This window comes from Pseudocercospora fijiensis (assembly GCF_000340215.1).
Source record: "Pseudocercospora fijiensis CIRAD86 unplaced genomic scaffold MYCFIscaffold_1, whole genome shotgun sequence".
Lineage (NCBI taxonomy): Eukaryota > Fungi > Ascomycota > Dothideomycetes > Mycosphaerellales > Mycosphaerellaceae > Pseudocercospora > Pseudocercospora fijiensis.
This window is the reverse complement of record NW_006921532.1, coordinates 2909000-2934412: the sequence shown is the minus strand read 5'-3', so window position 1 is coordinate 2934412 and position 25413 is coordinate 2909000. Positions and strand designations below refer to the sequence as shown.

At 49.2% G+C, this 25413-nt stretch overlaps 9 protein-coding genes across 9 annotated transcripts; 4 read left to right on the top strand and 5 right to left on the bottom strand.

Moving 5' to 3' along the window:
* The first annotated feature begins 264 nt into the window (after nt 1-264).
* On the top strand, nt 265-1805 carry MYCFIDRAFT_209611 (uncharacterized protein). The gene has a single exon (XM_007922911.1). The coding sequence runs from the start codon at nt 448-450 to the stop codon at nt 1540-1542; it is 1095 nt and encodes a 364-aa protein (XP_007921102.1). The 5' UTR covers nt 265-447; the 3' UTR covers nt 1543-1805.
* Nucleotides 1806-1916: 111 nt separating this feature from the next.
* MYCFIDRAFT_213018 (uncharacterized protein) lies at nt 1917-3972 on the bottom strand (the record flags this gene model as incomplete). The annotated part of the gene is made up of 2 exons (XM_007922910.1): nt 1917-3655; nt 3837-3972. The coding sequence occupies 2 exons, from the start codon at nt 3970-3972 to the stop codon at nt 2202-2204; spliced, it is 1590 nt and encodes a 529-aa protein (XP_007921101.1). The 3' UTR covers nt 1917-2201.
* An 863-nt stretch (nt 3973-4835) lies between these two features.
* Nucleotides 4836-7894, top strand: MYCFIDRAFT_85828 (uncharacterized protein). Its single transcript, XM_007922432.1, has 2 exons — nt 4836-5009; nt 5147-7894. The coding sequence occupies exons 1-2, from the start codon at nt 4939-4941 to the stop codon at nt 7671-7673; spliced, it is 2598 nt and encodes an 865-aa protein (XP_007920623.1). The 5' UTR covers nt 4836-4938; the 3' UTR covers nt 7674-7894.
* Nucleotides 7895-8492: 598 nt separating this feature from the next.
* MYCFIDRAFT_209610 (uncharacterized protein) lies at nt 8493-9872 on the bottom strand. Its single transcript, XM_007922909.1, has one exon. It carries the CDS (start codon nt 9650-9652, stop codon nt 8660-8662), a length of 993 nt encoding a protein of 330 aa, XP_007921100.1. The 5' UTR covers nt 9653-9872; the 3' UTR covers nt 8493-8659.
* Nucleotides 9873-10953: 1081 nt separating this feature from the next.
* Nucleotides 10954-11788, bottom strand: MYCFIDRAFT_28145 (uncharacterized protein; the record flags this gene model as incomplete). Its single annotated transcript, XM_007921662.1, has 2 exons — nt 10954-11610; nt 11660-11788. The coding sequence occupies 2 exons, from the start codon at nt 11786-11788 to the stop codon at nt 10954-10956; spliced, it is 786 nt and encodes a 261-aa protein (XP_007919853.1).
* Nucleotides 11789-12683: 895 nt separating this feature from the next.
* Nucleotides 12684-13950, top strand: MYCFIDRAFT_75620 (uncharacterized protein; the record flags this gene model as incomplete). Its single annotated transcript, XM_007922205.1, has 3 exons — nt 12684-12737; nt 12799-13566; nt 13618-13950. The coding sequence occupies 3 exons, from the start codon at nt 12684-12686 to the stop codon at nt 13948-13950; spliced, it is 1155 nt and encodes a 384-aa protein (XP_007920396.1).
* Nucleotides 13951-15256: 1306 nt separating this feature from the next.
* On the bottom strand, nt 15257-15919 carry MYCFIDRAFT_129503 (uncharacterized protein; the record flags this gene model as incomplete). Its single annotated transcript, XM_007922908.1, has 1 exon — nt 15257-15919. A coding segment is annotated over one exon (663 nt), but the record flags the coding sequence as incomplete, so codon positions are not given.
* A 639-nt stretch (nt 15920-16558) lies between these two features.
* MYCFIDRAFT_192114 (uncharacterized protein) lies at nt 16559-16888 on the top strand (the record flags this gene model as incomplete). The annotated part of the gene is made up of 1 exon (XM_007922907.1): nt 16559-16888. The coding sequence occupies one exon, from the start codon at nt 16559-16561 to the stop codon at nt 16886-16888; it is 330 nt and encodes a 109-aa protein (XP_007921098.1).
* MYCFIDRAFT_85826 (uncharacterized protein) lies at nt 16867-18158 on the bottom strand. The gene is made up of 5 exons (XM_007922431.1): nt 18033-18158; nt 17718-17972; nt 17451-17665; nt 17215-17398; nt 16867-17166 (listed from the first exon to the last, which is right to left on the bottom strand). The coding sequence occupies exons 1-5, from the start codon at nt 18109-18111 to the stop codon at nt 16979-16981; spliced, it is 921 nt and encodes a 306-aa protein (XP_007920622.1). The 5' UTR covers nt 18112-18158; the 3' UTR covers nt 16867-16978.
* Between the last annotated feature and the right edge of the window lie 7255 nt (nt 18159-25413).

The following is a 25413-nucleotide window of genomic DNA, read 5'->3' as shown; positions in this document are numbered from 1 at the left end:
AAAATAATGGCCAGGATGGCCTGCGTTGGTCGATGACGCTTTCTTGGAGGGCAGCAAAGAGCTTCCAAGAGGAGTGAGTTGCTCCGCAGCGCGCTGAGCCGAACAATCCCACAAAGTCTCGATCTTGATCTGCGCGCGTAATCGCCAACCTTCCTGTGCCTTTAACATGACGTCTGCTTGCTGCGTGACATGCTGCAACTACGTCTCTCCCTATTCAATACCACGAAAGCGCAGCAAGCCATTTGTACAGCCTGCCTCTATTTCCAGGCACAAACAGCGCATTTCAGCATCCTAAAACGGTAGAAAGCGAGCGAAGCCGTTGAGATACCATTTGTATTCCCGCATAGCATCCGTAGCACGCGGCAGCAACAGTAAGACTCGCGATTCTGGAAACGCTTCACCAACGAGAAACGGAGAACGAGTGGCACCACGGATGCAGTAACGACAATGCATTTACCAGGCTCTCATCATCGGAGCAGTGAGCAACAGCAGGAATTGCGAGATGCTCGGCGACTTTTGCGCGAACGCATAAAAGATGACTGGGAATACCCCACGCTACCGGCATGGAGATCGAGTGGTAAAAAGGAACCGGCTACAGAAGAAGATATTGAGGATGGGATCGCGGGCTTCAGATTTCACACTCCGAGCAATCATGATAGAGAAGGCCCTAATGCGAGCAATGGAGCACTAGGCCTGAGTTTCAACCCTACGGAATGGAGGGAACGGGAGTGTTCAGATTTGGATGCCTCGGATGCTGAGGGAGAGGCGAGTCTAGTGAAGGGGTCCTCTGTTTCTGCAAAAAGTAAGCAGAGTGAGTACAAATTTGAGGGACCGGATAGTGTGGGCTCGCAATTGAGGGAGCGAAGGCATGCGAGGAAACGCAGGAGGCAAGTCAGGTTACAAGAGGAGATGGAGTGGAACGATGGGCTGGCGCATTGGATGCGGAGAAGAGATATATGGTGTTCCGCCAGAACCGTGGCTGAAGTACAATCGCATGAGAATCCCGTTGAGGAAGACGCACAAGAAGGCGAAGAAGATGCCGACTCAGACTCAGCCAGCACATCCAGCCCTCGCGCCTCAACCTCCTCATCCGTAGAAGAGGACGGCAATCCAGCAGATCCAGAAAACGACGAAACGCCAGACACCCCCGAGTCCACACCCTCAACAACACCAGACATGACCGCCAGCACTCCACCCGTCCCACCTCCCATCACATCCCCACCCATGATAGAAGTCCTCGTCCCCATCGCACCCCCTCTCCTCCCCAACCACCCCATCCGCCGAAGAATCAACCACAACATGTACCCCGAAATCTACACGAAAATCATCCTCCAATCCCGCACCCCCTCCATTCCTATAAATCTTTTGACGTTGATCAAAGCTTTGGTCCAAGGTTGGAAAGACGATGGGGAATGGCCTCCTAAAAACGGACCGGTTGAGAAGAGTATTGGGAGGAAGAAGGGGAGTGCGAGAGATGGGTTGAAGGAGAAGGTTGGGAGGGTTTTGAGGTTGACGGGGACGGGGACGGGTGGGCATGAGTGAGTGTGGTGGGGAGTTGGGGGGTTAGAAGGGGTGGTGGTGATGAGCGTGTTCATGTTTGACGATGGAGATGATGAATGAAGAATTTGTGCATTTGTGCAGCTGCTTGCAGTGGGATGGATGATTTGATCTAACGAGGGAGGAGAGTTCTTGCTTTGCTTCACCGATGCATGCATGATATACGGCCATGGCGATGGCGATGGCGATGCGTTTTCGTGAGAGGCTGGCTTTCATGTATAGCTGTGTGCATCATTTGTTCCTTCTCCTCCTTCGACCTGATGTTGATGTTGCATAAGGCACGTGGCAAGTGCGACTTGCTCCTGCTTGAATTGACAACTCCTTTCTCGCGTGGCAATGACTGATGCTGACGGGATGCTGGAGATGACGAGAAGCGCATCGCCTCTCCTGCTGCATTGAAGCTATCTTGTTTGACAGCGCTTCTATCGAACGCCGACCGCTATGCAAGCCATTTTCCAAAGGCAGTGCTGAGTGCAGCGCTGCGCAGCAAAGTATGTAAAGTAAGTACAGGATTGTGTGTGGGCAATGGGCATCTTATTGTGCACAGTTGTGGTCATATGCACAGTCCCCTACCCACTTGCTTGCCATGTTACCTGAACGCCAGTAACGCCATGCATACTTGCTGCCAAAAAGTTTCACCTCCATTATCGTTTGCGATTCAGCGTTTGTGGCTTGGGTTGCTTGATCGCTTCAGCCTCACTCTCCTCGCCATCTGAGCTTTCATCTTCGTCTATTGACGAAGCGGCGCTATCGGCATCGTCGTTGGAGCTCTCGTCTTCAGAGGCCTCTTCTGCTTCGTCATCGAGCAGTTCATTTCGTTCTTCGTCCTCATCTTCATCCGCCGAGCTGTCGTCTTCGATGCCGTTGATGAAGCCATTCGGTACCTCGTCTTCATCGGCAGACTCATCGCTATCACCGCCATCAATGGCCTTTGCTAAAGTGGCAGCAGGTTGCTTGCCAGGCTTGCCCGAAGGTTGGGCTTCCGCTTCCTCGTCACTTGACCATGCTCGCTCCTGTCCTTCGATGTACAGCACACCATCTTCGTCGTCCTCATCATTTGCTGCTCTTGATGCGGCTTGCATATTTCTCCTTGCCTCGAGTTGTGCGCTGAGAAGATCCAACTTTCCCTTCAGATGCAATAAAGGCTGTAAGCCATTGGCTCTTGCTCGAGTCACTTGAGCCAGAGCTTTCAGCTCCTTCATCAACGCAGGCTGATTGGCGAGGTAAGCACCGTGCGTGACCAATGACCACTGAATCCATATCATGAGTTTTCCGACGCGGCCTGGCCGCTTGTGTATACGCTCCGCCAATCTCTTCAACAATATTGCGATTTGCTGGGATTGTTGGCGCTGAATGGTGGCTCGGATAGCGTTCACATCGGTCATGGCAAAACAGCTTTCCAGGAGATCTTTGTCGTTCGTCTTCAACGCTTGGGCCAGTACCACACCGAGCGATCCAGCTGTTGGTGCCTCTACTACTCGTCGATCTCCACCAGGGACTAGTGCACCATTGCCGTCTACGCCTCCCTGGGTCTTCTGTAGATCGATCGTGTCTGGGTGTCGTGCTTGTAGCTGTTCTCCAAACGTGGGTTCTTCCTCGGGTTCTCCGTCCTCCATCTCCAGATCTTCCGCGCCTTCGACAACTTGGAGCTGTTCAGCGTGCACTTCATGGCCATTGACCAATGTTTCATCCTGTCTCGCTGGTGCAGCGTTGACTTCGTCCTCCTCGTCATCCGGAAGCGAGCTTGAATCGTCGGCACTCGAGATCTCAATTACCTCACTCGGCTGCTGCTTCTTTTCCTCCTCATCCGTCTCCTCTTCGTCCTCCGACTCTTCATCCTGCGCTACCGCGGCATGAGACTCATCCACCCTGGTCGTCTTCGATCTCGCCACGCCATTTGTGAGCTTCGCACTCAATTGCTTACCGGCTCTTGCTTCTTCGTCCACAAGGAAGTGCAGGCCGTTGGGTTTGGAGGGGACGTGAGAGGATTTGAAACGCTTGCTGGCTGGGGCGGGCGATGTGGCTTGCGCCTCCGCCTGTCGCTGTCGTAAGCGCTGTGCGGCGCTCATAGCGACAGCATTGCCAGTGTGGAGTGGTGCTAGAATAGTGGTGTCTTCACTTGCAGCAAGCTCTATTTCTGCTTGGACGCCAGAATGTGAGTGTCGAGATTTTGGAAGCTAGGACGTAAGGGGACTAGTGCTATGACCGTGGCTGACGAGATCTGAGAAGTGGGCAGGCAGACGAGGACAACACCTTGCATCTACACGCCCGTCACTGACAGACCACGCACACGCACACGCACTCGCACACGCACTCGCACACGCACACCAGCGGCGATTGCATCAAACAGCGAGTGACGGACAGAAGGCATAACAGACGAGCGACGGCCTCCCAACGCGACGCTGGCGACGGCATGTTCGTGAGGCCGCGCTGCAGCGTGAAATTTGCACACCCCTCTCTCCCTGTCAGCGCCAATCAGCGTGCTCGCCGGCGCCGCGTCAAGTTCTTAAGTACTGGCACGCTCCCTTCCACTCCCTCGAACATTTGCTCTCTTCTCTCCTGCTGCTGCTCTCACCACGCGCTTCTTTCCGCCCTCTGACCCCGCTGCCTGGCCGCCCTTCCGCCACCTGCAACTTTTCTGGCGTGCTTGTCGCTGGAAGCTACCCGGCTGCACCAGAACAGTCGCCTGCGTTGCGCGATATTTCACGGCGCTGGCACCCACAAGGTCTCGAGCCTTTCGCCGTCGCAAGCATCGCCCGCGCCACCCGCCAGCTTGCCTGCCTGCCTGCCTGCCTGCATATCTCTTGCGGCGCTGCATAAGCACAAGCATTTTCGCTTGAGCTAGCAGCATCGCACTTGCGGGTTCCATCTACAATAATCTCTAACCCTTCTGCGGCCGTTGCGCGCGAGAGCGTCCGCTTTTTCTCGCCCTCGCTGGCGGCTTGCTGAATCCCGCGCGTCATCTCTGCGGTCGTGCCTTCTCCGCGAATTTCCAACCAAGACTTTCGCTGCAGGCTGGCAAGAAGCGGGCAGGCCCGAGCGTTAGCCGGCTGTCTTGCCATTTATTTCGACCTCTGCAATCCCACGATCCTCTTCTCAATCCACATGCGCACAGAGCCTCATCCATCTTCAAAGCGAAACATCAACCGCCGCCGCCCTCCGCTCCTCACCTGATCTGGCTCTTTGATTCCATCATCGACACGCGCCTTTGTTTACGTGTCACTAATAATTGCGCACCTCTCCCGCGTCGCCGCGACCATCAAAGTAGCGTCGCGTTGTTCGCCCGCATCAAATCAACATAGCCGCCGCGAGATCACGTGCCGCGAGTTTATTGATCTGGGATTCACTTACACTTGCAACCTTTATAATCGATTCACGAGCATGGCGTCGGACGTCGCGCAGCACGAGCTAGTCACTTCGTCGTTGCCTGCCGATGCGCCACTCACTAATGGGTACGTATTCAATATTTCTTTCTTGCCACTTTCATTTCGCCTCACCGACATCAACGTTACTTCGCAATCTCGCACAAATAGGCATCGCATCGCCGTCGCGCATCACTACCGCCCCACATGCTAACCCGTCACATCAGCGATCACGAACAACCCATGGCGATCGATGAGAACCGGAATGCCGAAGCATTCGGCGAGAATGCTGCAGTCTCCAAGACCGATCCGAGCCTCGGTGTCGCGAGTGTAGCACCCGCACATCCAAATCCCGCTGCACCAACACCGATTGAGAATGTCGCGCCAGGTATTGCGCCCGTCGCAGAATTCGTCCCTAAGGAGGCACCGACGACATCCCATCCCACTCCGCCGCCTGATGAGCCCTTGGTCGCATCGGAGGCCAATATCGACACCGAAATGACTGCGCCACCAAAGGAACCAACTCCTGTACCAGCGCCTGCACCGGAACCCGTCATTGCCCCAGCTGTGGCATCGAATGAGTCCAGCTTGGTGCGACCACGGGAGGACGACGAGGAGGACGAGGAGAATGCGGAACGTGCAGCCAAGCGCAGTCGGACGGAGGACGTGCCCATGCAAGATGCGCCTGCTGTCGAGAGCCTTCCCGTGGTGGCACAGGAGGATGCGCCGGCTCCAGAGGCTCCGACTACTGAGTCAGGTGGGGAACAGGCAGCTCCAGCAATTCCTAAGACCGAGTCCGCCGACGATGTAGCTATGGAAACTCCACCAGCAGAGGCTCCTGCAGATGCTACAACATCTCAGCAGCAGTCGGATGCGCCCCTGACGAATGGAGACGCTATTCCGGCAGCATCAACCGAGGCTTCTGCGCCGGAGGCCAAGACTGCAGAGAGTGAGGTGAAGCCATCGGTGGAAGCCGCCGCTGCACCTGTATCAGAGGCTCCCCAAGCACCGGCGGCTAAGAGCCATCAGTACAGCAAAGAGCCTATGACCACAGGCCAGCTTAAATTTCTGATTGAGAAGATGAAGAACCTGAAGAAGACGAAGAATTCGATCTACTTCTTGAAGCCTGTTGATCCCGTAGCCATGGCAATTCCCACATATCCAGAGATCATCAAGAATCCCATGGACCTGAGTACGATGGAGCAGAAGCTGAAATCGAGCCATTATAAGACGGTGCAAGAATTTGCAGACGATTTCGCGCTAATCATCAACAACTCCTTGACCTTCAACGGACCGAACCATGCCGTGACACAGGCTGGTATGGCGATGGAGGCCTACTTTCGGAAGATGATGGAGACTGTGCCCAGCGCAGATCAACAGGCCAAGGCACAAGCTAAGAAGGGTTCGCCGAAGCCGCCTGCTCCTCCGCGACGAGAGTCACGAAGCGCCGCGGTGACCGCAGCACCTGCTCCAGCACTCTCAACTGCAGCATCGACTGGCGCAAGCTCAGAACCCTTCGCACTGCAACCAGATGGCACACCACAGATCCGTCGCGAATCGACCACGAATCGACCAGCTCGCACCATCAAGCCTCCTCCTGCTAAGGAGCTTGCCTACGCCAAGCCCAAGCGAAAGGAGCACCAGACCGAGCTCAAATTCGTCGAGTACGTCTTGAACCAACTCAAGGGACCCAAGTACGCCACAGTCAACCATGTCTTCCAGACGCCAGTGGATCCAGTTGCTCTGAATATTCCGCAGTACCGTCAGATCGTGAAGCATCCCATGGATCTCAGCACCATGACGCAGAAGCTCAACCAGGGTCAATATGGACGTGCGGCGGAGTTCAAGAAGGACTTCGAGCTGATGGTTCAGAACTGTCTTGCATTTAACCCACCAGGAAATGCCATCCGTGATCTTGGCATCTCATTCCAGCGCGAGTTCGAAGATCTGTGGCGCACGAAGGAGCAGTGGGAGAAGCGCCGCAAGGCCCAGAGCGTCCGACAAGCGAGCGTTTCCGCAGATGAGGAGAGCGCTGAGGAGGAGGAAGAGGAGGAAGATCCGGCCACAGCCGACCCAGCTGCCACGATCGCAGCGCTGCAGAAGCAACTCGCTGATATGCAGAGCGCACTCGCTGGCCTCGGCGGTGGCAACCAGACCAAGCCGAAGAAAGCCAAGGCACCAAAGGCGTCTAGCAAGAAGGGCGGCGCTCCAGCTGCAAAGGCGGCAAAGCCTGCAGCAGCAAAGTCCAAGGCAAAGAAGCCAAAGCAAGTGACGTACGAGGAGAAGCAGGAGATCTCAGAGGCCGTGGGCAACATGGATGCCGGTCAAGTCGAGGAGCTCACACGCATCATCACATCGAACTGTAAGAAGTACGCCGATCAAGAGGAGATGGAGCTCGAGATCGACGACTTGCCCAACGACGTCCAGGCGATGCTTCTCACATACGTGCGCAGCATCTTTGGCAACCCGAATAAGCGCGCTCGTCAGCCATCGCCAGACGACCTCGCTGCAGAGGATGACGACGACTTCGCGCCATCTGCTCGGGGCGGTCGCGGCGGTGGCGGCGGTAAGCGTAAGAAGCATAAGCCGATGGGTAAGCAGGAGCAGCAGGCCGCCATCAGTAACATCCAGAAGCAACTGGCGCAATTCCAGAATCCGGGCATGAGCGGCAGTGGTAGTCCCATGAACGCATATCCAGCCCAGGATGCAGATACCAGCGGCGACGACGAGAGCGAGGAGTCTGAGGAGGAGTAGATGGCGAGGCAGATTCCTCGCGGCCTTTGGTCGTTGCTTGTACTCACAGAATGAGGCTGCTCTTGTTGATGGTGTATAATTACCCCTCTCGCTTCCTCCAGCACCTCAATCAGTAGGATATTCCTGGCTTGCAGAAGATTTGCAAGTAGTAGCATGAGATCAGAGGACGAATTGAAACACGAGATGCCGCGTCTGTCATGGCGACGATGAGCAGACATACGACCTTGATTTCCTTATTCTCTCCTTTTCAAATTGCGCCCCCGCGTCTCCGCGCGAGCAGAGTTGTGGTGTAGATGATCGTATCATGTGGCCGGATGTCGGATGTCTCGCCAGATGAGCGGCGACTCTGGTGAGACACTGCGGGAGTGCGTTGGCGCCGGGGAATCTGATCTTGCTGTCATTGTCGCGCGCGCGATATCTTTTTTTGATTTTGGTGGAGGTGCGAGTGAGGCGAGAAGGCACAGTCAACTTCATGGCAAGGTACCTAATAAGGTAAGGTGTGTGTGGAGCACGAGCCCTTCAAGGTTGCGTTCCTCGCTTGGTTGAATTTGAATTTTGCCTTGCTGAGTAAATCGGCATTTGAATCGGATGGTGCGTCCCCGATTTCATCTTTGTGCTGTGCTGTCTCTTTGACGTATATATTTTTTCTCTCTCTCGGTCCTGTCTTACACCAGGACGGGTAATTTGTGACTATTCGAAGTAGAGAAGCGGGAATAGGGACTCGAGAGTCTTAAGTCGATTTGGCTTCGATAGAGAAGCAACTTAAGCATTGAGATTGAGTGTTTCTCGCTCGCTTCATTTCAAGAGCAGTGAAGGGGTCAAAAAATCATATGCAGTCATGATCGATTTTTGTTAAAACTATCATCTTCGTCACATCCTAACGGCTCGACCCCTTTTTTTTTTAAAGAACCGGGAGCTTATATCAAGTCGCTAATGAAATAAAACGCCGTCGCAAATGCATATCACATGTCTCCATCCATGACCAATCACCACTTGATCACACGCTCAGTCTCACGCTCTCGAGGTGGGAAGTAGGTATTGATAAGCTCCATATAGTAAGGCTTTAGCTCCGCAGCAGATGGCATATCATCTGACTTGGAGTACAGGTCGTAAGGATTAAAAGCCTTGACCGCCTTGAACATCTGCTGGTCCTTCTCGTCCATCATCCACTTGTATCCACCGGCGGAGTGCCATGGGTAGAAAGAGTGGTACCGGATCATGGCGAGGGCCTCGGCAGGGAGTGTCGACTGATCTTTGCAGATGTGGTAAAGGTATTCGTCATGACCCCAGCTGAGCATGACGTTGTCGAGGCCACAGCCCGGAGTGTAGATTCCGTATTCTGTGCTGTAGATTGGGTCTTTGGAGTCGGGGTTGTCGACGAACGTGCCTGGGTAGATGATGGATTCGTCGAAGCGGCAGCCTACTGGGAAGGTGTCGCCGACGACGTCCCATTGCCCTCGAGCGCCGTAGAAGAAGAGGAGTTTACCGAGATCGTGGATGAGGCCGGTGAGTTGCATCCACCTAGGCTTGCCGTCACGACGCATAGCTTCGGCAGTTTGGAGGAGATGATCAATCTGTGTGAGGGAGGTGTCTGGGTCTGATTCATCGATGAGGGTGTCGAGCTTCTCCATGGCTTGCCAGATGGTCATCTCGGCACGAGTCTTGGAGTGGAAATCGTTGCGTGCCTTGAGGTTGTATGCGACGGTCTGCTTCTCGTGCTGTTCGCGGTAGAAGGTCTTGACACGGTCGCAGGCTTCTTCATATTGACGGAACTGCGTCTTATCCTTCTCCTCATCGAATTTAGACTTCTCGTACATGTCGACTTCTTCTTGCGTTGCGGTGCCATTCTTGACCCGTATAGCTGCCTTGAGCACGTTGACTTCATCAATTGCGTCTGATGTTGCCTCCAAGGCGAGACCATCTCTGTGGTCGTTGAAGTTCTCGTTGACATTTGGAGTCTCGATGGCGATTGGTGCCATGGTGAAGATTGTGCAAAAGGAAAGAAACTCTTTGGGGTATCACAGAACAAAAGTCAAAGAATCAAAGAAGTGACGTCGGACACAATCTGGTCGTTGGTGATGAGAGAGTTGCAAGTGCTGGGAGATATAGTGACGAGGTACGTTGGGCGAGAAGGAAACCTACTTAAAAGGCTCTCACAGCCGTCGCCTGGGTCAGCAAGCCCAAGAGACTCCACATGCTGATTCTTACCTCGCAAACACTGAGGAGGCAAGAAGACGTACGAAGCAGGCGTTGTTGGGCGAGCGCTCCCCAGTCTAGGCTGACACACAGATCCCACCTGGCGTCCACATATACGATGCTATGCAGGGTCACATGTCGCAGGATCCGCCTTCGCCAAACCAGATCTCGTAGGCCGCAATTCGCACGCATGAGATAGCGCCTGCGTGCGAGGAACCATAGGCCAGGACCGGAGAATCTTTCGTGTTAGCGTTTCCGTCGGAGGCAGGAAAATTGTCTCAACGTTCCCCTCCCCCACTCCTGGGTCTATGATGTTCCGATGCATGTGTTGGAGTAGTCATACAGACTCTGATAGGCTTCAGGCCGCATCGGATGGCGTAAAAGGTCCCACTGGAACCAGCTACGCCGAGCTTGGCCGTGGAATACACTTCCTGATCAGTGACTTCGGCGATTCCTTTTTCCTTAGTGTAGTTCTTTTTACCCCGTAAGGCTAGCCCGCTGCATGTGGAGAGGTCTTGAGGTCAGAATAGGCGCGACAATGATCCGCTGGCCTCCAATTGCCGGGATACCGAGACGTGGATTTCAGGGCCGGCTCTGACCCCAGACCCCAGCTGGTGTGCTGGCGACGATGAGGTCGTTTCCCACCGTTGGCTCCACGGGACCGGACAGCTGAAGGGTCTTCTTCAGGGTCCATGCAGTTGCTGGAACGAGCTTGCTGTCGCAGGCAGCAACCTAGCGACTGCCGTGGTGTCATGAGCATTCCGGCAGTACTAGGTAGCACAACCAGAGCGAGCCGGCAGAAGTCGCGAGTCTCGGAGCGGCACGGTGAGTCCAAATTGGGAGTTCCGTCAGTTGTACTGTAGCTGGCGCTGGCACGTGTCGACCGTGGTGTGTGGTCCGGTTTGTGGCTGATTCATGAAGTCTTTCGGCAATGAAATTTGGGGAAGAGATGGTTTGTGCTCGCCTGCAAAGAGGCGGCATCTGACGGAGATTCGTGCCAAGGCTTTCACCCTTGAGCTTCCTGCTCAGACAAACAACCACGAATTGTATATACACGCATCAACACGCCAGCACGTGCGTCTAACTATCGACCCATCCAGCCTCCATCTACAGTCAGGATCTCGCCGCTCACATAGGCGCTTGCTCGACTCGCAAGATAGACAACACTGCCCTTGAAGTCCTCCGGGCTGCCCCATCGACCTGCTGGGATCCGTTCCAAGATCGATGCTGCCCTCTTCGCATCATTAATCAACGCGGTATTCATTTCTGTCGCAATGTATCCAGGAGCGATTCCATTGACCGTGATGCCCTTGTCTGCCCATTGGTTTGACAACGCCTTCGTCAATTGTGCAACTCCTCCCTTGGACGCCGCGTAAGCAGGCACATTTATGCCTCCTTGGAATGACAGCAGACTGCCAATATTTATGATGCTGCCTCTTCTGCCATACTGATCCGCATCTCTTGCGAGCATGTGAGCACCGACGTCTCTGCATAGGGTGAACACAGCATTCAAATTGACCTGCAGGACCTCGTTCCACTCGTTGTCTGGAAACTGGTGCGCAGGATGCCGCCTCTGAATGCCGCCGCAGTTGAGGAGAATGTCTATGTGGTGGCCATCACTGAGCACTTCTGGTACAAGAGCTGACACTGATTCGTGACTCGCGAGGTCAGCTGTGTAGATTTGCGATTTCCGCCCGAGTTTCTCAATCGCTTCTTTGGTGGCTTGGTTTGATTCATCCCTCTATATGCTGTGAGCTTTAGAAGGTATCTCCGCACCTCTTTCTGCATACCTGGACAAGCAGAATATCTGCTCCTGCTTCTGCTAAAGCAATGGCCATGGCCTGGCCAATGCCTCGCGTTCCGCCAGTAACAAGAGCAGTCTTGCCCTCAAGGCTGAATAGCGATTGCACGGAGCTCATCTTTGCAGTCTCCTCAAATCGCAGGTTTCTACCATTTACTGAAGCACCTCTCAAAGGAGCGCAAAATCATGGGCGGAAAAGAGTCCTGGCGGTACCTGAGCAATATGGTCTCGAGCAAATGCCGACCAGCGGATCGGCAACAGGACGATGGCTCCATACACTATTTGTCGGTAGATAGATACCTGAATTCCCAATACGTCTTAGAAAGTTTAGCTTAGAATACTAGAGTATATTATTTAAGATATTAATAGTATAATATTAAAAGACAGATTTATAGAAATATTATCTTCTTCTAGTTAGTTATCTATCCTTTATTAGTTACTTTAGTAAATAATAGGGACATAGAAATCTATTTCTTACTAGTTATAATATAGAAACTACTAGTAGCATACAATTTAAAAGATATTCTATATCTATACTAAAATTTTAAATAAATAGTAATTTCTATATTATAATATTCCTAGTATAAAGTTTCTATAATGTAAATAAATAGCTTTTATACCTAAGATATCTAAAGTTAAAATATCTAGCTAAATTTTCATTTTATATTATAAAATACTAATAGTATTCTAATCTCTACTAAGCTAGCTAGGTATAAGTAGATTGAACATAGTAAAGAAATTTCGGAGAACTTGGTATAAATGTGTGGATATCTTTAAAGACATACAGCCATTCGAGTAATTTGCGGTACAACGGTAAAGGAATTGTCCGATCGGCAACTCAAGGAACGAACTGGTGGGGGTTTCCAACGACCGACCACGCGAATGTCTGGAGACATATTCGTACACACAAAAGGCCGACAGGGCCGGCCCAAGTAAGACCGTCTCTTGAGTGGTAAAAGTATTCTCTCATAATAGTTCTCGAGCACAAGCATTGCCCGTCATCTTCTCCCACAATGTCTGCCCAAGTACAGGCCTCAGTTCTACACGCTGCGAAAGACCTCCGCGTGGTGAGCCAGACATTCACTCACTCAGACAATCGAAGCAGAAGATAAAACTAACCGCAACCAGGAATCTCGGACCCTCTCACCTCCAGCAGCAGACGAAGTCCAAGTACGAATCGCTTCCACAGGTCTCTGCGGCAGCGATCTACATTACTACTCCCACTTCCGCAACGGCGACATTCTCGTTCGCGAACCTCTCAGTCTCGGCCACGAATCCGCCGGCATAATCTCATCCGTCGGATCCAACGTAGAAAACTTCAAGGCTGGCGACAAAGTCGCGCTCGAAGTCGGTCTGCCTTGCGAAAAGTGTCAAAGATGCAGGGAAGGGAGATATAACATCTGCAAAGATATCAAGTTCAGAAGTAGTGGGAAGGCGTTTCCGCATTTCCAAGGAACACTACAGGAGAGGATTAATCACCCGGCGAAATGGGTGTATAAATTGCCGGAAGACTTGAGTTTGGATGTCGGGGCATTGCTAGAACCGCTTGGTGTTGCGTTGCATGCGTTTCGGAGGAGTCTTATGCCGAAGGATGCTACCGTTGTGGTATTTGGAGCGGGAGCCGTGGGATTGTTGTGTGCGGCTGTTGCGAAACTGAAGGGCGCGAAGAAGATTATCATCGCTGACATCGATGCTGGGAGAGTGGGATTTGCTGTAGAAAATGGTTTCGCGCATCACAGTTATACCGTTCCGATGAAGAGAGGGAAAGATATCGACGAGAATCTTGCAATTGCGAAGGAAACCGCTGCTGAGATCGGAAAGGTGGATGATGTTGGAGAAGTGGATGTCGTGTTCGAGTGTACCGGTGTTCCGTCATGTGTCCAAGCTGGGATTTACGTGAGTATTCAATCGTCTGATGTTGCAGGCAGTAGCTCACATGCCTCGTAGTCAACACGACCAGGTGGTCGAATAATGCTCGTAGGAATGGGCCATCCCATCCAGACTCTTCCCCTAGGAGCTGCAGCATTAAGAGAAGTCGACATCGTAGGCGTCTTCCGATACGCCAATACTTATCAAGAAAGCATCGATCTCGTCCTTCAAGCCACCAAGTCAGCAGATGGTCCGGACTTCTCGAAATTGATCACGCATCGTTTCGCCGGCTTGGATGAAGCTGTCAAGGCTTTTGAGATGGCGGGTAAAACGAAAGATGCCGATGGAAAGCTTGTGCTGAAAGTCATTATTGATAGCATTGCAGGTGCGAAAGATGATGCGAGATTATGAGGACGAATTTGACGTTTTGTGCATAGCAGGTGGGTTGTCGAAAGCGAGGTTGTAGAATAAGACGAGAAGGGAAGAATTGGAATATATGGGATGTTCGTGGTGGCAGATGTAAGCATTTAGGGAAGGAGTTTAAAGCGTTCCGTTGTTCCTCGTGGCCCATCAAGGTCATATCACTATGCAGCCCCCACTGAAGATGGGCAAGATCATAACTTCATAAAAATCAAAAGCAGAAAGGCCTTCGAACGCCGCGCTCTGTGCAAAGTCCATGCTGATACTAGCTAGAAGCAATAATCTCGCCATTCGAACATGTCGTTCCTGCTGCCACAGCTCCCATTGCTACCCAGCCGCCATGGTCGCATATCGAGAATTGTGTGCCATCAGCGGTGCATTTGAAGCTTCCATCAACATCGCAGTCGCCCTCTGGTCGTTCTCGAATATATCGATCGTCTCTGTAGCTTCCAGTCTTCACGCCACTTTGCTGATCGTACTGATCTGTTGAGCTAGAGCAGGGAGCGAGGACCGGTAGACATTCCATGCCAGCCGCAGCTGTTCTCTCAGATCTACTCGAGTAGACCCATGTTTCGTCTGACTTGACTGTGCCATCGTTGTAGTTGCAAGTCAGGAAAGTGGTTTTGCTTGTGCAGAGGAATGTACCTGGGACGCAAGAGAGATACTTGGCGTTGACGGACTCAATGCTGCCTGTGGCATACGGTGGTCGAGAGTTCGTTGGAGCTGGATTGACGCTGCCAGTTGACGAGGCTCGATTTGTCGTGGATGTGGTCATTGTCGAAGGGGTAGACGGTGTAGTTGCGCTTGGATACACGGTGACGATGACGGTGCTTTCACAATCTGCGGTGACTGTGACTGTTGACCTGCTATCTGTCGAGGCAGGGCGCGCACGAGGAGAATCAGTCGGTCTAGCTCCTCCGCCTCTATTCCAAGCTTCGGTGGCACTGTCGTCGGAGCCAGACTCGGTCATAAAGCCGGGTCGTCCAGAATCGCCGCGATCGTAGCTTTCGGTCGCGCTGTCGTGAGAACCATGTCCGTTTCTGTATCCGCCTTTCCCATGATTCCAACTTTCAGTCATGCTGTCATCAGAGTTGTACTCGGCAGGTGTGGTTTTCGGCGCGGCTGATGTAGTGATTGAAGAAGCATTCGCAGAATAGCTAACTGCCGATCCATTCGAAGATGGCGAGTCCGTGTCGGTGGGAGGTGAAAGTGTGCTGTCGCCAAGATCTTCATATGTTTGCCCAAAAGGAGTTGCAGAATCACATGTCCCTGGTGACGACGTGCTGGAACTGCTGTATCCATTGCCGTATTCAACATCTGGACCCGGATTGGGATACACAGGGTCGTCACCTTCAGTCGTTGTGCAATCATTGATTCCTTTGAGATTCGCCTTCCAGATGAAGGGTAATTGATCGAAAGACTGCACGTCTCGTCTTCGCCGCCGCTTTTGTGACGCAGACACAACGTTGACTTCTGCACAGTCCATGTAGAACTCTCTGTTTCCGACCTCATTTTGCCATGTCCATGCGAGCAACGCGTTTCCATTGGGAGCGTAAGAAGGTACGCTGAAGTCGTATGTCGTCTTCAATGGACAACCGCCGATCATGCTCTTGATGACTCGGAAAGTTGCGCCATTGTCGTATGAAAGGGATATTTGACATGAACCTCCTTTGTGAGTCGCAGTGCCAGCCAAGGAGATGTTGTATGATGAGCCAGCATTGTACGTCGCAACGATCTGCTTGGGTCGATCATTTTGATAGCCTTTGCAGGGAAAATTGGAGCCGTCTGCGGATAGAGGCGATGTCATGCTATAATCGACGTTGGCCGAGACAGCGTCTGGGTTGTACTTGCTATGTAGTGGATATGGCCAGCGCATTTCCATATGCGCAAAGCTGGGGGGTATGCATAGCAGTAGAGTGCGTAAAGTAACAGAAAGTCTTGGCTGCCTTCTTGAAGGCATTGTGGATATGGGCTAAGGAAAGGAAGGGTCGGGGTGTGGTGGTGAAAAGGGCGCAGCGCCTACCATATATCGTGCATGGGACTTACTGGCCATCTTTCTGCAGCATTCATACTCACGATTCGTGGCTAGACTGTTCAGCAGTGCTGGTCGAGCAAGGCATGAGGTGCGAGAAGCATTCCTTAGCCGCCGAACGTGTACCTGCAGCGGAGCCGCATTCCACCGCTGGCCATGCTCGACGTTCTGCCTATCATTTTTGCCAATGTTCGCGCACACTCGAGGCATTGACCAGAGGACAGTGGCTAGCGAAACATGCGATCTTCATGAAGGGTCGAGGGGGCTCGGAGAAGCAACGTTCAGAGGCCAGGCGATGTGATCATGATATCCGTGACCGTCGGGGGCTTGAAATCGGCGCTGGGAATGTGTGTCTCCGCAGGACGATGGTGGATAGAGATGGATTTCTCAGGAGTGTAGAATATGTGGCAGGAGGAGTCGCGAGCCATCGGGTCATGCTGGTGCTGGCAGAGAAGACTTGCGTTTGACTTTGTGGCGCAAACTCTGCCGAGCCGAGCTTTCCCAAGAAACGCGTCGTCTCCAGCGCGTCGTGTTCTGCAATCCCATATCCCATACCTCCCCGCCATCATGCCACACTCACACTCAGACGAGGCTGCTGCGGGCGACGAGCGCCTCAAAGCTGCCCTGTGGTACTCTCTTGGCAAGACAGTCGACTCCATCGCTATCGACTCGAACATCAATGCGGCGCCCGCTTTCATTGGAGCTCTCACGGAAATGGTAGCTGCAAAGATTGCACAGGCTTCAACAGACATGGAGGCTTTTGCAAAGCATGCTGGACGTTCCACCGTGCATACCAAGGATGTCATTCTGTTAGCTCGCCACAACGAAGCACTTCAGGAAATCCTCCAGGACAAGGCTGAGACAGTGCGAAAGCGCGACAAGTCGACCGCGAGATGAGATTTCTAGAGAGGCTTATGTCGCTGTATACTCTACATCTATGCATTCCAGAGGAAGAAATGGTATCATTTACGCCTCCACCGCAGTCCTCTATGACTCCTTGTCCTGGAATCCGAGCTTGACACCAAATGCTGGGTAAACATAGCGCGTGAGCCCCTTCTTCTTGTGAATGCCTTCTAATGCTTCCAGGTCGGAATTGTCGAGCTTCACGACCTTGAGGTTCTCTTCGATACGAGATGGGGTGACGGACTTTGGAAGGACGACGTGACCCTTGTTCACTGTTCCATGTTAGCACGGAACCGGACCAGGCTTGACGGAACTCTTACCTTGATAGCTGATCAAGATTGTGCCTGGACCAACGTTGTGCTTCTTTGCGACTTCTTGCACGCCCTCTTCCTGGAACAATGGGCTGCCTGTACTGCCAAGCGGCGAATAAGCTTCGATAAGAATGCCTTTCTCCTTGCAGAAATCTGCAATCTCCTGCTGTGGGAGGTATGGGTGATTCTCAATCTGGTTCACGTCAGCGCACTGTCTTCGAATTCTTACGACCCGCCGCTCTTACCTGGTTAGCTGCAGGAACAACGTCAGCCACCTCGAGGAGCTCCTTCAAGTATGGGACCGAATAATTCGAGACGCCAATGGCCTTTGCCTTGCCGGTCTTCAGGAGCTTCTCCATTTCCTTCCATGTCTGGACATGCGACCATTCGGTGTCCAGGTCCCGCGAACCATCGGGATGCTTGGGGAACATGGGATCATTTCCATTGGGGTTCATGGGGACTGTTGTTGTCAGTGGGGGTCACACACGTATCAATGTCTCCCAGCATCTTACCAGGCCAGTGTATAAGGTACAGGTCGACGTAATCAAGGCCGAGCTTCTTGAGCCCCTCGTCGAGGCATTTCTCTGGAGTCCTGTGGTATGTGCACCAAAGCTTGCTTGTAACAAATACATCCTCTCTCTTGATCCCAGAATCGAAGGCCTCCTTCAACCCCTCACCAACCTCGTTCTCGTTGCCGTACACAAATGCTGCATCGATGTGGCGGTAACCCGACTTGAGAGCATGGGCAACAGCGGCCTTGACTTGACCTGTTCACGAGCAGCTGTGTCAACACGTATTTCTTCAGAAGCATTCTTCATGAGACTCACCAGCTGGCGATTGCCAGGTGCCCAGGCCGACAGCAGGGATCTTTGCGCCCGTGTTGAGGGTGTACGTTGTTTGAGCCATCTTGAGGGGATTGATGATATATTCAGGAGTGCGGGCGAGAATAAAGTTTCATCACTGTCGGTGAACAAACACCTGATGGCAACAGGCATGGAGGAATTATTGTTGCCGCCGTGCATGGCATGCATGATGCCCCACGGCCAAGCACGCGTTCTCGTCGGCTTCTGACCTTGACGCAAATCTTGTGTGGTGGGCTGGGCTGTTGGCGCCGACGGGCGGTGTTCGATTACCGTCGTGGACCGTCATCGTCATCGAACCCGCGACGAGAATACATGTATCCAGGGTTCCGTCAGACACTCCCCCCCGCTGTTCGCGGGGTTTCTAGCTATACGTAAAATCGCCTTTTCCTAGTAGGCCACACGTAAAATTCGATATAGTAGTAGGTTCCAGTCCTATATAGATATCTAGGTGTATATAGTATTAAACCGCGAGTCTAAATATTATATTAGCTAGTTTATCCGAGTATATAGTAGCTATAGGACCTTACTATCGCTATTTCTTATATAATCCTTAGCAGGCGCGTCTACCTTATTCTAAAGCGTATATTCCTCGTACTCCTCCTATTTCTTATATTCTACTCTATAGATTATATATAAAACTTAGTATAGGGCGTAATAAGGGCAAAAAGGTAAAAAGGGCGCGAGCTAAGCGGTTAACTAAGGCGGAGAGGGCGGAGAGGGTAGTAGAACGCGTTGTTTCGAGGTACTACGATTCTATACGAATTAGTAGCTAAATCGGATAATAAGAAAGTTAGTATTCGAGCGCTCTATAAGAGTAAGAAAGTAACTCGCCTATATTCTCGCATCTACTAGCGGTTAAGAGCCGTAGGTCGCTATTTAGTCGTCTATTAACTAACACTAAATTAGACGAGTCTTAAGAGATAGCGCTAGTAGATTATTATCGAAAAAGGGATAAAATAGGTATATTCTTACCGGTGCCGCTAATTACCGTTATAGCGATAGATTGTTAGGACTAAAGAGGTTATACGTAATTAGTATGTAACCGGGCTCGAGTAAAGCTAGGGTCTTAATGCCTTAGGCAGGGCTTGGCGCTTAGTAATAGGCTAACTTGCCTACCTTCCTCCCTCTCCTTCTAGCTCCTTATCGAATACTACCTATACCTACTACTACCCTATCTACCTGCTAATATACCCTTCTTATACAGTATTCGATCTACCCTTTAAGGGCAGCAGCTAGATAGTTCTTATTTTAAGCTTTTAGCGGTATAGCTACGAACAAGACTAATCTAACTATATTGCGCCCGAAGAACGGGACCTATACGTACTATTCTATCGAAACAACCGTACCAATTATTAAGCAAGGCCTTCTATACGGCCTATTACACTAAGTTAATCGTACTAGACTAATATCTACTAATTCCGCTATATCCGTATCTTAGGGGCTAATAATATATTATTAGTATTACCCCCTATTATAATAGCTAGCTTATTACGAAGCAACAACAACTATACTACCGCTAGCAGCGCTAGTAACGACAACGCTAGTAGCACAGTGCCTACTACTAAAGTGCCTACTAAAGCACCTACTAATAAAGTGCCTCCTACTAAAGAGCCTACTATAGGACCTACTAAAGAAGAACCTACAATTCTAGGTAACGACCTAGAATTGCCTATCGACGACATTCTTAATAATATTATTAACCGTCGATATAGCTAGCTAGCCTTTAGTCCCTAACTAGTAGCGAGACTTTAAGAAGCTACCTAAAACAGGCTTACTACCTTGCGTTAAGAATAATAGCTAAAGGATAATCTTCTCGAGATTCGCCGCCTCTAGGAATCTCTAACAACTACTACTAAGCTAATAGCAGGACCTTCTTTACTACCTATCTAAAAGAAGGATGCTAAACTTAAGGACTATACTATATTTAATAGCTCTAGTCGGAAGCAGTATAACGACTATATTCGTAACTGTAAACTTAACTAGCGTAACGCACTAAGAGCGCTACTAGACGACTATTCCTTAGTCGTATACGCTATATAGTACATTAATAGCGACCTAAAGCGTATATAGGATAACTATTTTGACTCCCTTAACGATTAGACCGCTATTTAGTAGTAGACCTATAAAACTATTATACTAGATACCCTTTGAAACCCTATACTAAGGCAATAACATGCTTAGGACCTATATCTTCGAGCTAAATAGAAGACTAATTAATCGGCTCGCTTATTCGAGGCCTATTTAAAGACCCTCGAGGATAACCTTCTGCTTAAGACTAATTCTATATAGATCTCCGAGATACGCCTAAAACTTAGGTAGGAGCTTATCCTCGAATTAGACCGTCGCCGCGTGTTCGAACAAGCTAATCTAATACGTATTTAATTTATAGTCGAAGTAGAAATAGCCGAACGGGCTGTTTAGCTCTAATAGCGACTAGAATTAAGAATCCGACTAGCTAGTACTAACCGTAGTAACCGTAGTAGCCGCGGAGGAAACTAAGGTTCCTACTAGGACAACAATACTAATAATAGGAATAGTAACGATCGTAGAAGAGGCCGTAGCCGGCGGCTATATAGAGGAGGCCGCGATAGGGGCCGTAGAAGGGGCTCGTATCCCTATAATGCTAACCGCTTAGCTAACAACAGCAACAATAGCTACGGCAGTCTACTAACCGGATTGAAGTGCTTTAATTGTAATAGCACTAGCTATCTACTAGGCTAATGCGATAAACCTAAGGACTAGGCCCGAATTAATCGTGCTTCCGCTAAATACCGAAAGCACCTCTTAGCGGCTAACGCTATCCCTATAGGCTAACCTTTGAAAAAAGAGTAAGCGCCGTACTAACTATTAGCCTCGTACGGCGTAAGACTATCGACATTGTACTAGCTATAATACGCCCCTGCCTTATATAGGACACGAAGGGCACTACCTATTAAACCAAGGTTATACTAGATCTAGGAAATTCAGTTAGTGCCCTTATCGGCTATCGCCTAGCTAAGCAATTAGACCTTCGACAACTGCCGAAGACTAACCTACTAACCCTTACTTAGTTTAATAACGCTCGGCACTTAACCTATAGGGCCTACTATATTCCTATAGTTCTAAAGGACGACCTCGGAAATAAACGCCTACTAGACTTTACTGCCTACGTAGTAGATATAGACAACCTATATAGGGGAGCTACTATTGTTATTAGCAACCCTGTTCTTAAGTACTACGCTATAGCTATAGACCTAGGCCTCTAGAAGTAGCGATTTAGAATCGCTAGGAAAGAGGACATTAAACACATTAATATTAGCGAGTGCCCTAACGATATTAGGGTCCTATTTATTAGCAACCTAATACCTGCCTTAGCTAATCCGATAGCTAATCTTCTCGGTAGAGATAACGATAAACCTATACCCCCTAATAGTATAGACCCTAATTAGCTCTCTCGTATACTAGTGCCTATTCGAGAAACCTATATTAATGTATTCAAACACTACCTAGCATCGACATTGCCTATATTTAAAGAGACGGATTATAAGATTAATATTATAGAGGGTAAGGAGGTTCCTTTTAGCCCCCTCTACAACCTTAGTAAACGAGAGCTTGCTATACTATATAAGTACCTAGAGGAAAACCTAGCTAATAGTCGAATTCGGTATAGTAACAGCCCTGCTAGTGCACCTATCCTGTTTGTGCTAAAGAAGGATAGCGGCCTATATTTATATATTAATTACCGTAGACTTAATGCTATTACTATTAAAGACCGCTGTCTACTTCCGCTTATTAACAAGACCCTCGATCGCCTTTCTAGTGCTTACTTCTATACTATACTAGACATTAAGGATGCGTACTATCGTATCTGTATTCGTAAGGGCGACGAATAGAAAACAGCCTTCCGTACTCGCTATAGCTATTTCGAGTACTTAGTTATGCTATTCGGCTTAGCTAATGCCCCTATAACATTCTAGTCCTATATTAATCGGGCCCTATTAGGCCTACTAGACTACCTCTATATAGTTTACCTAGATAACATCCTAGTTTATATATACTTACCTAATATTGCGGAGTACTAGGCTATAGTCCGTAAGGTACTCGATCGCCTACGAGCCTATAGCTTGTATTATAAGCCTTCTAAATGCACCTTTGCTACTAAAGAGGTATTGTTCCTTAGCTTCCTCGTATTAACTAAGGGTATTAAGGCTAATCCTAATCGGATTAAAACTATTACTAAATAGCCTGTTCCTACGTCTATTAAGGAACTTTAATCGTTCCTCGGCTTCGCTAATTTCTACCGCTGCTTTATTAAGGGCTATTTACGGCATATAATGCCCCTAACTAAGCTTACTAAAACTAAGGCTAACCCGTCTAGAGAATTCAAATAGACTAACAAGATACAAGCCGCTTTTAACAGTCTAAAGAAGCGATTTACTAAAGTCCCCTTACTATACTATTTTGTACTAAGTAAGCAGATCCGTATTAAGACTAACGCTTTATAGTTCGCTATATCGGCTATTATATTATAGTAATTAGATAAGGACTATTACTAGCACCTAATTGCCTTCTTTTTACGAAAGATAATCGATATAGAGCGTCGCTACGAGACCTACGAGCAAGAGCTCCTAGCTATTATCGAGGCCTTTAAGCATTAGAGGCACTATCTCGATAGTATATAGTATACTATTTAGGTCTATATAGACTATAACAACCTCCGTAGCATTACTAAGGTTACTAGGGTTATAGGTCGATAGGCTAGATAGGCCGTCTACCTCGCTAGGTTTGATTTTAATATATTATACCGGCTAGGCGTAAGTAACCCTGCCGATAGCCTATCGAGGCGACCTAATTACGATAGCGAGACCTAATATATTAATTCTTTGTTTCTAACCCTATAGCATAAGATTGCTATAGCCCGTATTATTAATAAGTAAGCGTAGGATAAGCGGACTTCCGGACCCTGCGGCGGCAACAAATACTATAGCGGAGTTATCGTTCTTCTAGTATACGTTAAAAGAAAGGACGTAGATCGCTCGAGCTATAATAACTCGATTAAAGACATTGCTATCTATAGTAATAGCCTATATAGCGATAGTGCTATAGAAGAGGTTGCAGTAGTTCCGGCTACTAGTGCTATTAGATACATATAATACGTACCTCGTTCGATAGCACGGGTACTATTAAATAACCTTGTAAATAGGGATAGTTAATCGTTTATAGATAAGCTATTACGTACTTAGCAGAGGGACGCCTTTGCTGTCGAGCGTATTAATAGGCTTGTAAGTAGACGGGCGACTCGATCTAGTAAGAGTAACAATAATTAGTCGATCGACGATAAAGGTTACTTAAAGTTTAAGAGTAGATATTATATCCCCGCTAAATAATCGATTAGACAAGAGCTTTTAAAGAGGCACTATAATAGTAAGCTCGCTAGTTACTATAGTATAGAGAGGTTGCACGAGTTACTATCGCGTACATACTACTAGCTAAATAGTAAGCGGCATATAAAGGAGTATATATAGACCTATATAGTATGCTAGCGAGTTAAAGTACCGAAGTACTTGCCGTTCGGCGAGTTGTCTTCGCTCCCTATTCTAAAGAAGCTGTTTGCTAAGCTAATAATAGACTTTATTATAGGCCTTCTATCTGCTAGGCGTAGGGGTAGCAAGGACGTGTATAATGCTATCCTTGTTATAGTAGATCGATTTACTAAAGGCGCTCGATATATCCCGGCGCGCAAAGATTGGACTACTATTAATATAGTAGAGGCGCTATAGACTAACATCTTCTGTACCTATTAGGGAACCCCTAAGGGGATCGTATCCGATCGTAGATCGACACTAACATCTTACTATTAGAGCGAGATTTGCTTGCAGCTAAGACTGAAGCATCGGCTATTAATAGCCTTCTATCTATAGACTAACGGTCAAATAGAGAGGCAGAATGCTATCCTATAGCAGTACCTACGCAGTTATATTAATAAGAACCCTAACGACTAGGTTAACCTCCTACAACTAGCTAAATTCGTATATAATAACAGTGTCTACTTATCGACTAAGGTGTTACTATATATAGCTATAATAGGCTAGAATGCTGCTATACTACAAGACCTACTATCGCTCGAGGCCGAGCGCAAGGAAAGGGAAGCGCGTTAAGTACCCGAAACACTAGCGGCTATTAAGAGGGTTTAGAAGATACGAGAAATCTATACTAAGATAGCCGAGAAGTTAACAAAGACTTAAGAGTACTAAAAGACCTACTACGACAAGCACTATACGCTAATAACCTTTAAACAAGGCGACATAGTTATGCTAAGTACTAAGAACCTCCGCATCCGCAAATACCTATTACCTAATAGTAAAACAAGGCCTAAGCTCGTACTAAGATATATTAGCCTATTCCGTATTCGAGAAGTTAAGGGCTCCTCCGTATAGGCCTATTAGTTGTAGCTTCTACCTTATTATACTATCTATAATACCTTCTACGTATCTCTCCTTAAACTATACTACTAGCGTAAAGGCGATAAAGCGCCTGCTAAGTTAGAAGAAGTCTTGGCTAATAGTAAAGAGCTGTAGTCCGTAGAGCGTATACTAAAGCATCGGACTAGGAAGGGCAAGAAGGAGTACCTACTAAGATAGCAGGGCTATTTACTAGAATAGGACTTATAGGAAGCTAAAGGTTCCTTTAAAGATATAACCGAGTTATTAGATAAGTATTAGACTAGCGTAAAGAACAAGAAGAAGGCTAAAAGCTTATAATGTTACTATCTAGGCCTAGGAATAATGCTACCCCTAGGGTGCTATTAGCTAACTAATTAGAGGCCGGCAAACTAGGACAATAAGACTATACTAGGCGCGCTACGACGCGTTAATTAATTAATCGCATACTCTTTTAAGGGCTTTACCTCTTTACTAATGCGCCCTATAAGGCCCTTCTCCTAGTATTTAGGTCCCCCTCTTATTCCCTTATTCTATTAAGGCCTAAGGCCTAGGCGGTCGATAGAGGCGGCGCGTACGCGTAGGCGAATAGTATTAGTAATAATAATAGTAACGACGGCGTTACGCTTATACTAAAGGGCGATACGGCCGGCGCGGCTATATTAGTAACAGTGTTGCCGAGTTGTTATTAGTTAAAGAAGGAAATTAGAAGAAGGTAAAGTTAGCGCTAAGACGACTAGCGCCGCTATTGTTAATATTACTTGCTATTGTTACTACGCCTACGGACACAACCTTACCTATACTATAAGCCTAAGTATTATAGCAGGGACGGTACGCTAGCTAAGCCCGGTATATACTTTCCGTAGAACCGTAGATACTTACCCTAATACTATACTATAGCTAACCTACTAATCGTCCCTTATATA

What these genes read in the sequence shown, in the direction of transcription:
- MYCFIDRAFT_209610 (XM_007922909.1), bottom strand. Translation starts at nt 9,652, where the DNA reads ATGGCACCAATCGCCATCGAGACTCCAAATGTCAACGAGAACTTCAAC.
- MYCFIDRAFT_85826 (XM_007922431.1), bottom strand. Translation starts at nt 18,111, where the DNA reads ATGGCTCAAACAACGTACACCCTCAACACGGGCGCAAAGATCCCTGCT. An exon ending in TTGTTCCTGCAGCTAACCAG is followed by an intron (nt 17,399 to 17,450) that starts GTAAGAGCGGCG and finishes GACGTGAACCAG; the next exon opens with ATTGAGAATCACCCATACCT. An exon ending in AATCTTGATCAGCTATCAAG is followed by an intron (nt 17,167 to 17,214) that starts GTAAGAGTTCCG and finishes AACATGGAACAG; the next exon opens with TGAACAAGGGTCACGTCGTC.
- MYCFIDRAFT_209611 (XM_007922911.1), top strand. Translation starts at nt 448, where the DNA reads ATGCATTTACCAGGCTCTCATCATCGGAGCAGTGAGCAACAGCAGGAA.
- MYCFIDRAFT_85828 (XM_007922432.1), top strand. Translation starts at nt 4,939, where the DNA reads ATGGCGTCGGACGTCGCGCAGCACGAGCTAGTCACTTCGTCGTTGCCT. An exon ending in GATGCGCCACTCACTAATGG is followed by an intron (nt 5,010 to 5,146) that starts GTACGTATTCAA and finishes CCGTCACATCAG; the next exon opens with CGATCACGAACAACCCATGG.